General features: G+C 44.3%; 3 protein-coding genes across 4 annotated transcripts; 1 reads left to right on the forward strand and 2 right to left on the reverse strand.

Moving 5' to 3' along the window:
• Positions 1 to 68: 68 nt before the first annotated feature.
• ppl (pumpless) lies at positions 69 to 1126 on the reverse strand. Its single transcript, XM_066300874.1, has 5 exons — positions 726 to 1126; positions 593 to 672; positions 479 to 542; positions 293 to 424; positions 69 to 241 (listed from the first exon to the last, which is right to left on the reverse strand). Exons 1-5 carry the CDS (start codon positions 835 to 837, stop codon positions 141 to 143), a joined length of 489 nt encoding a protein of 162 aa, XP_066156971.1. The 5' UTR covers positions 838 to 1126; the 3' UTR covers positions 69 to 140.
• Positions 1127 to 1510: 384 nt separating this feature from the next.
• LOC136349338 (inositol polyphosphate-4-phosphatase type I A) lies at positions 1511 to 8843 on the reverse strand. Of its 2 annotated transcripts, XM_066300824.1 has the most exons (13): positions 8689 to 8843; positions 8298 to 8443; positions 7831 to 7905; positions 7433 to 7606; positions 7175 to 7375; positions 6976 to 7130; positions 6609 to 6926; positions 4428 to 4630; positions 4244 to 4376; positions 3196 to 4192; positions 2190 to 3107; positions 2000 to 2135; positions 1511 to 1949 (listed from the first exon to the last, which is right to left on the reverse strand). In XM_066300824.1, the coding sequence occupies exons 2-13, from the start codon at positions 8413 to 8415 to the stop codon at positions 1817 to 1819; spliced, it is 3561 nt and encodes a 1186-aa protein (XP_066156921.1). In that variant the 5' UTR covers positions 8416 to 8443; positions 8689 to 8843; the 3' UTR covers positions 1511 to 1816. The 2 variants fall into 2 exon arrangements, with proteins under 2 accessions (XP_066156921.1, XP_066156922.1); XM_066300825.1 differs by lacking the exon at positions 7831 to 7905.
• On the forward strand, positions 5807 to 6604 carry LOC136349367 (uncharacterized). Its single transcript, XM_066300875.1, has 2 exons — positions 5807 to 6118; positions 6171 to 6604. The coding sequence occupies exons 1-2, from the start codon at positions 6068 to 6070 to the stop codon at positions 6585 to 6587; spliced, it is 468 nt and encodes a 155-aa protein (XP_066156972.1). The 5' UTR covers positions 5807 to 6067; the 3' UTR covers positions 6588 to 6604.
• Positions 8844 to 9287: the final 444 nt, after the last annotated feature.

A 9287-nucleotide genomic window follows, 5' to 3' on the forward strand; every position in this document is an offset into this window, starting at 1 on the left:
ACCTTGATAAATCGGGTCAAAAAATGATAACCTTTGCTTAGATGACTGACGAAATAAAACCATGGGCAAATAAATTACAATATACTCAATTTAAATAGAGAAAACATCAGCTACGAGATACAATTTTTAGCAAATCTTATTCAGTGACTTTCTTGAGTTTTCAGGTACTCCTTATATTTTGACTCCTTCAGGAGTTCCTGCAATTCAGCCTCATTCGTAAGCTCCAGCTTGAACAACCAACCTAAAAATTGACCCTCAAGTTTTGATTCAGCTTCAATTAAATAACACAAACCTTTGTCATAGCAAGATGAGTTAATAAGTGAAGGGGTCTCCTCAACTTGCTTATTCTTTTCAACTACCTTCCCACTTAAAGGACTATAAATTTCACTGGCAGCTTTTACACTTTCTAGGGCTCCACATTCATCTGCCAATAACTAATTTTAAGAATAAATTATCTGACCCTGAGGGCCTTTTTTACCTTTCTGCTTGACCTCAGTGCCAATGTCAGGCAATTGAGCAAACACAACATCTCCCAATGCCTCCTGAATTCATAAAAAAAGTTGCCAAACGCATTTAAATCTTTGAGACTCACCTGAGCATAATCTGAAATCCCTACAGTGCCAATTTTGCCATTCACAAGCACCCACTCGTGTTTCTCAGTGAAAAGTCTTTCTGAAGTTCATATAATTTAGGAGGTGGATTTTTGCTTATAAAGATGAATGTACCTGCGTTCAGTTTCAGGGAGGTGTGAAAAGGGCGATTTCCAGATTTGCGGTTCAACACCTGTTGGGTGCTTCGTATCAGCCTCTGACACAGTACACGAGGAACAATGGCCATTTTTCGACTACAGTGAATGTAGTACAAACTAAATTATCACGAGAGCCACTAAAAATACTCTCGATAGTCAGGCTTGTGACATGTTATTGGTCTTATCGCTCTTGGTCCGTTTGTCGAAAACAACGCAATCACTATACAACGGAATATTGAAATGTGATTAGGCAAATATTGTTGATACTATTCGGATTACTCTTCTTTATTTGAATAATAAATTATGTAAAAAGATAAAATATTTAAATTCAAGATCAGGAAGCAGCAGGCGGAAAGTAAGGTTAAATTGCATTTTTATCTATTTTGAGGTTAGATCAAAATTCGTAAGATTTGTCTCAGGTGGTCACGTGTTTTTAATACATTTTCGTTTTGCATTGACCGAAGGGGACGTAATATTAGACCAGAAGAGTTTTAATTTTTAATTGAATTAGTTTATATATGAAACAACAATAAAAATTATTAGGTAATTTTTTAGTCAGAGAAAACAGAAAAATATAAATTTTGGTGAAATTTATTCAAATCAAACGTTAGAGGCGGCGCATTCGCCAATTATCGAGAATCTCAGAGGGCGCGTTTCTCACTCACCCTTTCGTCAAGAATTGGTAAATTAAAGTTTCAGGCACACATCAGAAATTTGAATTTTAAAAGTAGATTGAAACTGGACTCAAAAAATCTTAATAAATTCAGGTAAAATAGTTCTTTTAATAACGTTAAAATCTTCCAGATTGTCCTACTACTTTACAGTTCATATATCGACATTTATTACAGTAGAAAATAAATATAAATAAATAAAACACACAGGACTGCATAAGTGTCTACTATTATTAAGAGACCTAGAGAAACTGGGAGATATTCCAATAATAATCTCTGGTAAACATTAACAACGTGGCAAATTCGACCCGAATTGACTGTCGTGATTGGTCGACGACTCGAACTACACCTTTAAATTAAGTATTGGCACGTTTAAGAAGACTTTTCCCAGGGCTGTCTAGCTTTGCGCCGAGCCGAAAGTACCGGGGGGCGGTTTATACTGCTTGGGGAAGGCGAGGAGTTGCATGGAATTGAACGCGTACTTGCGCGATCCGATGTTTTTCATAGTGTTCTCCCTTCTGCAGCCCTCACTGGGAATTTAACGTTAGAGAATGAACTTAGAAAACTTGGCAAAATGAACCTTCTCATGCAGTCCAGCGCCTTCTGAAACTCGTGCTCGGCCAAGTGGTATTCCTCAGATAAAATCCTGCATTGCTCCAAGGTGACCGACATTCCAGTCCTGTCTTTGGCACTTTTACAACTGGTAAATCTAACTCCTGGAAAAGCACTTTTGTAGGATTTGAATCAAAGTCGGTCTTCGACACGCTTACCTTTCATGTATCGGCAAATTTGGGCCGATAAACGAAGGACTTCCACGTTTTTGGCTTTGCCGCTATGGACTTCGATGCGCAACTCGTTCATCAGCTGCACCAGCGGTCGTACGTTCGCCGAGTTTTCGCTCTGCCTTAAGGGATTGATCTTTCGATACCTGAGGAAGTACTCGTAGAGCCTATCGAAATTGTCGATGTTGGACCGCTCTTGTGGCTTTGTCGCTCCAATGTTCTCGGCTATGGAGGCCATTTCGTTGATGCCAACATTGAAAAACACCGGGGTCACGTGGAAGCTGCAAGACTGTCTCGCGGGGAGAAGGCTGTGAAGTGTATCGGGAACCGGAAGAGTCACCGTGAGGCTGTTTCGAGTGCCCGAAACTTTGGGGGTGGGCACCGGTTCTGTCGCCGGGCTAGGGCTGCGCACCAGCATAAAAAGTACTGTGCGCAAGTCCTCGATGGCCACGGACATGTCTCCCCACATGTCAATTTCATTGCCGTAGTAACTGAGCAGGCCCTCAAAATGGGCCAAAGGCCCCAGTTGACTTAAAGTGGTGACGTAGGCCGGGTCCGGTTTGTGACACCACAGGCGCGTCATAAGACCGCTCACCAACGAGGTCAGTGCTTGGGAAAAACAGACGTCGCGCCTGTAACGGACGTTGCACACGCGCTGTGCAGATTTCGGGTCTTCCTGTACACGAAACACTGAGTGTGTCAGTCTGGCGGTTTTCAGAAGTCCGTCCATCGCTTGGCGGAGCTTTCGCATGCTGGGGCGAAGCTCTGCGGCCCAGTCGCTGATTTTGGCCAAGTCCAGGCCATCTGTGAACTTGTTGGTACCGTTACGAACCGTATGACGTTTCAACGGTTGCTGCTGTTTTAGGCGGACCGCAGGGCTGCCGCAGCGCCCACATAGGAACTTCACTTTAAATGTAGTGATAATTCAATGTCAAAGCAGTACTTCTCAATTTAAGATAAATTTCACTAACATGCAGTATAATTGTGCACCTACCTTTGCTCACCAGACACATCACGCTGGCCTCGATGTTCAGCTGAGTGATATCCCAAGGCTCCGGTTCATCTGTCGGCTTGTAGTAGTTCGCCGAAGGCGAATTACACATAGCGTTAGTGTCCAGAAATAACTTAGTTCCGTCACCCTCAGTGCCAACTCCATTAGCAGTTAGACTTTCCGGCTGCCCGCTGTCCACCGAGGACTCTAAATCCTCCACGTCAGGGAAAATGACAAAGTTGCTCTCATCCGGAGTCTTCATCTCGGAGCAAAGACTGCGCAACCCGTCACTAGTGTTAAGCAAACTGTTCTCTGTTTTGCCGGGGACCCTCCAAAGCTCTTCCATGGTCTTGTGTACGCAGGGCGTGGCAAAATCCTCCAATTCCGGGCTTTTCAAGTCCATCGAAGTGAGCTGCTGAGTTATTCGCTTGAACGGGGAAAGCACCAAACTAGGTCTCCCACTCTCCAAGCTCAAATCTTCACTAACTCCCGAATCATCCGCTTGGACCAACTTGTGCTCCTCGATGAACCCCAAGGCCTCTTCCACCAAACCCGGATCCCACAGGCTCAACAAAATCCGAGTTTTATTAATCATATCTTCGCAGATAGGTAGCATGCCCTCAGTTTGCTTATCTTTGGCAAGGCGCATCAGGGTCTTCATGGCCTCGACCACCTCTTTGCGTAGCTGCTTAATGGCCTGAATGGCGTCATTGGCCATCGAGATTTTAGTAGCTATCTGATAGTTGGAGTTGGCTTTAATGGGGGACTCTTTTAGCTGCTGAACCAGCCTGATGAGGCCCCCGTTCTTGGAACGGTGGCTGTGCGCGGTGAACGCCCCCACAGTAGTCAAATCGTAAACCCCAGATTTGTTTAAGGTGTCGTTATGTACCCACATGCGTTGCAGGTGGAGGTTTATCGGGACAAATTCGAGGCTGCGATCCGTCTTGCGAGAGCTTTTCTTGAAGTAGGGGCCTTTGTGCGCCATCAAATTCTCGCGGGCCTAAACCTTAAATCCTTACGAAACAACAATAACCGAGAGAAGCATTAATACTTGAGAGTACAGCCTGAGCAGGTGCAAATGCCTGTCCAGAAGTTCTACTTGTCTGGAGTGCCAGGGCTCGCGGAGCTCCCCCATTCCCGCCACCTCCTGCAGCAGCTCCTTCTCCTGATGAATCCACACGTCCCTGATGAATCGCGCATTTCAACAAACGATAACATACGAGCTAAATGCTTACAGCATCTGGTAGGGGAAACTGAAGCAGAGCTTGCTTTCAGCCATGTATTCGTGCATGGAAATGTCGCCCCCCAGCCCCGAGTGAAAGCGGTAGGTCTGCAGGTGGGGCGAGGAGAAGAGGAGCTTTAGGTCTGCTTGACTTGGCAGGCGCATTTTCACCCCCAGTCGGGGGGGCAAGGACTGGGACCTTCGGTGACACCAGATCTGCAAAAAAAAATCTGCGTGAGCGCCTGAGCCATCGCATCTGTAGATGTATTTAAGGCTTCGTGCGGGGAATAGAAAAAAATTGAATGGGGCTTTGCGAGCCGCGTTATTCGATTTATGAGTTTTTTTAGGTATTTATATAGGGCCCCGCACGAGGCGAACAACGAGGGCTGATTTGCGGTCGGAATTCTTGGCGTTGGCGCCGCGAACGGATGACGACGCAGGGAGAGGAGAGGGCAAGAGGATCTTATGAGGAAAAATGTGTGTGAAAAGAGTCTCATTGAGGTCAAATTCTCGAGTGGCGCGCAAACAGTTTAGCCGAAGATTAATTTAACGAAGAAACACACACGCGAAGCAACGCTAGAGATTAGCGCCGCCAGCTGAGAAGCGATTCACGTCTCGCATCTGGCGTCTTTTATTTTTGGTCGACCTAAACACCCATTAAGTCGAAACGCAAGAATCCATTCTGGGTGCGTTTTAGCGAGGAACGAGACAACAACAAATAACGTTTGAAGCTCGAAGAGAATCCTTGGAAGCTCGAGCCCTTTTGCGGGCAACAAATTTGGACATTCTCGAGAAACCCTTCTCGGGTGCTGTACGCTGGACTCGCGCTTTGCACGCTCCCGTAGTCCAACGAACAGCGAACGACTTCTTTCCCAGCATGTGGAGGACACTTCGAGTAGCATACTGGGCGTTTTCGAATACTATAGCATAAAATGTCGGACAGGGCTTTTTTCGCAAATGTACGGAGCGTTGGGAAAATTGTTCTGACTCAAAAACCAGCAGCCTGGGTTTATCGCTTGAAATCTCCAGAGTCACGTTGATAGGAAGGCCACCCCGGTGATACGAGAATCGCAGTTTTCGCCTTAAGGACGCGTCTTCACGCCCGTTTTCCGCTTCCCGATTTTCACCGAACCGTTCAATTCCCGGACGGGTCTCTTAGGAGAACTTAAGAAAACATCTACTTTTCATCACCCTGGATTCCAGAGAGGGAGCGAGAGCGGCCCCACGTTCGTGTGAACTGTTTTTCGCATAACCATGCGCGTTCGTCCCTTGAACTTGGGGCACGCCGTTATGGGGCAACTTGTGTACGTCCCGAAAGCCAGTGACGTATCGCAGACGATTGGGAATAACGAATTCCGAAAATTCCCAAGAAAACGACTTTCCTCCGGGCCTCGGGCCCCGGCGTTCTTCCGACAACTCGTGGCACACATGTTTAACAGGACGTTCTCGTGAAACAGATCCACCGGAGTCTTCGCGGTTCCTCGCGCTGCGAAAACTGCTTAAGCAATTTTAAAAAATAAAACTCAGAAATCGAATTAAATTTTCACTTCCTCTTTGCGCGGTTTTCATGTCAGCGCGCTTGGTGTCAATGACGATTTCGAGAATCATTCATTACCCGAAATTGCTTGTCCGCGAGCGGTTCGAAGTGAAATCATGCTGAAGCTGGCGCTACTCGTTATCACACTTCTCTTCGTGCTCACTCCGGTAAGAAACTTTGTATTTCTTAAGCGAAAAAGTCTCAAAAGGAGTTTCCCAGCCTCTGGAGGCCAAAAAGAAGCCCAAGCAAACGACCAGCATCACGGCGACGGTGTCGCACTACGTGGAAAACATCAAGGAGTTCCTCTGGACCGCCTGGGACTCCATTTGGGATTTGATGCCCTCGATGTCCGAACCGAAAATGGGGGGGGCCGAGAGCATCAAGAAGAAGAAGAAGAAGCACAAGACGAGTTGGAATTTGAGCCATTACGTGCGCTCGGTCTCAGAGAACCTGAACGATATTTACGACTCCGTCAAGAATTCTTTGCAGATGGGCAGGGCGAATACCGAGCAGAAAGACGAGGATGGGGACATGTCGGATGCCTTTTTCGCCGAACTAATCGCCGCCGAAGTCGTCGAAAAGTTCACGTGGGGATTGGTCAACATCATAAGCAGTAATTTTGATAATAAAAGTTAAAGATGAACGACTTTTACTTACTTGATGCCTGGTGGGATTAACCCCCGGCAACCTTGCGGGGGTGTGCTCGTTGGAGGTGCTCTTGTCTTCGGCTTCTAAAGCCCATGCACAGATGGTCAAAAACCCAGCAGTGGAGCCTTGCCGGGAGGTCAAGGGTATCCTCAGTCGAGTCGGGTCTTGTATGGCACTTAAAAGTACACAGGCGGAACCCAGGGGAATTGCTGTGTGAGATACCCGTTCTTGGACGTCGAAAACTGTGAACCTCAGTCGGGAATCTCTGGACATTCCATCTGAGGCTCTGAAGCTGATTGTGCTCAGAAACTGAGGGTTACTGCTCTTCTGTTGTAATATTGATTAGCCTCCCATTTATTAAAAAAAGAGTAATCACCTCAATAATCTCAGTTCGCCCATATTGCACCCAAGTCTTCTGACCGGCCATGTAAACATCCACCACAAGGGTGGGATTTGGAGGTCTCCCGTGCCCATCACAGAGCAAATTATCACAGGCCATTGCCATTTCGTACATTGGCACTTCTGAAATGTCTACATGATCCTTTATTAGAGAGTTAAGCCGGTTGGACGCTTACCTAAAGTCTGATTCTGCTGCAGCCTCCAGGTCTGCAAATCCACGATGGGTTTTTGATGACGCCGCCGTTCAATGCACTGTCGTAACGCGTTCAATTCGGCTCTCACTCCCTCATAACTGGCGCTCCTGATCGCCTCCATCCAACTGGTACGCTCATATTCCGTTGTGGAAGCCAAAGCTTGGCAAAGGCCCCCGTCAAACACTAATAAACAAACGTAGACAAATAAACATTTGAACTTTCCCAGGCTCGGTCAAGTACCCAAGTAAAAGGGATGATGACCGTCATTGGTAAGGGGAGCCGCAGCCGTTGGGGGGTCCATACGCACCTGGCACTGCTCCAGGACTACCACCCCTAAGGGCTCTGACCAGGGGTCTTTGGTTTTGAAATAGAAGAGCAAATTCCCGCGTAAGCGGCACCATCGCTCCAAATTAACTGGAATGAGACTTTTATGTTTGATAACGATTTTTGCACTAACAGGGCTGTAAAGCACACCCAATCTACTACCAGCTGAATAATGGAGCTTGTTAATGTGGTTATTGCAAAGACTTAGTGTAGTGTTAGATGGTGTTACAACTGATCCCAATTTACTAGATGTGTGTGAAAAATAAGTAAATTGGGCTCTAAAAGTTAAATGGTGCTTTTAATGACAATAATACCTTTAGTACTTCCCCCCACGCAACTCAAGTTTCGAAGACGTTTTTCGCGTTTTTCCAATTTGCCCTTCTTGCCTCCTGTAAGAATATGATGAAAAACAAAAAGTAGGGAAAGGAAACATGAAACCAGTCATATTTTACATTATATGTGAGGAGATTAGTGTGAGTGGGATTATTATGAAGTTAAATGGACTTAACTGAACATGCAGTCAGACCAAATGTTGTACGTAAAAAAAAAAACTAGATATGGAAACAACAGCTCCACCATGCCTTTTACAGAATAAATACACAACAGATTTATTTATTTAGCTGCCAAGGCTCTTTACACTTGCAACAATAATATACATTAAATTTCACACAGATGTAATATTAATAATAATAAATATAACACTGTACTTGCTAATAAGTACAATAACAAAACACTGCACAGCAATACTTACCTCACGCCCATGCAACTAATAAGGACTTACTTTCCGATTTGCGAAAGAATCCCTCCTGTCTTTCTCGTATGTACAAAATACCCTCTTTCTCGAATTTCATTGAGGGCTGTAAGGCCAAAGTTACGAGTTCTTGCTTGTTGAATCGCATTTTGGCCGTTTACTGGAAGACTAAAATACTGAAACATAATGTATTCTTCAGGATGTGCAAGCAGTCAAAGATGCTTGTGCAAGGAATTTTAATGACTTGCTGTAAAGTCTGGCAAGTTGCAGGTTACACAATTTGCAAGTAAAATCGATGTTATCAAGTAAAAGGATGCTGGTTTAATTATTTAAAGGTGAATCCTATGAATGAGGAAAATGGTGAGAGGACTAGTTCCTAAAACGTTTCATATAAACTTTTCAAAGTAATTGAAGATGTTACCTTAAGAGTCATATGTAAGGGGTCCGGAACAAAATTTTTCTGATATTTTCTCTTAACTTGTAATTAAACCGACCGCACAAAGGAGCATTTTTCTTTAAAAAACATCACATTTTATTATTTGGAGCATAAAACAGGCGGTGAAACGTCAACACAGAATAATGACCTAATTATTTTGACAGATGACAAACAATGACAGCTCAAATTAACACATACTGCATAACAAGTCTCGAGATGAAAATTGGCACCACTGTATGTGGTATTAATTGATGAAGTAAGCTGATTTGTATAAAATTATATTTATATTATGCTGGATAGTCTGGAGACCGATTTAAAAACAACATGAATTTATAGAATTTTAAATTCCCTTCCAAATCGATATACATATTTTGGTAATTCCACGCATTGCACATCCAAAAAAACTTACTTTTCTGGTTGGAATTTTACCAATTTTAAAACATTAATTCATTATTGAAATTCGCACATATTTTTACACATTAACTCCAAATAAATAAAACATTAGAAGTTTCTTTAGATAGCACTACTCGCAACAGTGATTTTCATTTTAATGATATTCCTTCTTGAATGTTATTAAGACAGTT

The sequence above is a fragment of the Euwallacea fornicatus genome, chromosome 37 (assembly GCF_040115645.1).
Source record: "Euwallacea fornicatus isolate EFF26 chromosome 37, ASM4011564v1, whole genome shotgun sequence".
NCBI classification, from domain to species: domain Eukaryota; kingdom Metazoa; phylum Arthropoda; class Insecta; order Coleoptera; family Curculionidae; genus Euwallacea; species Euwallacea fornicatus.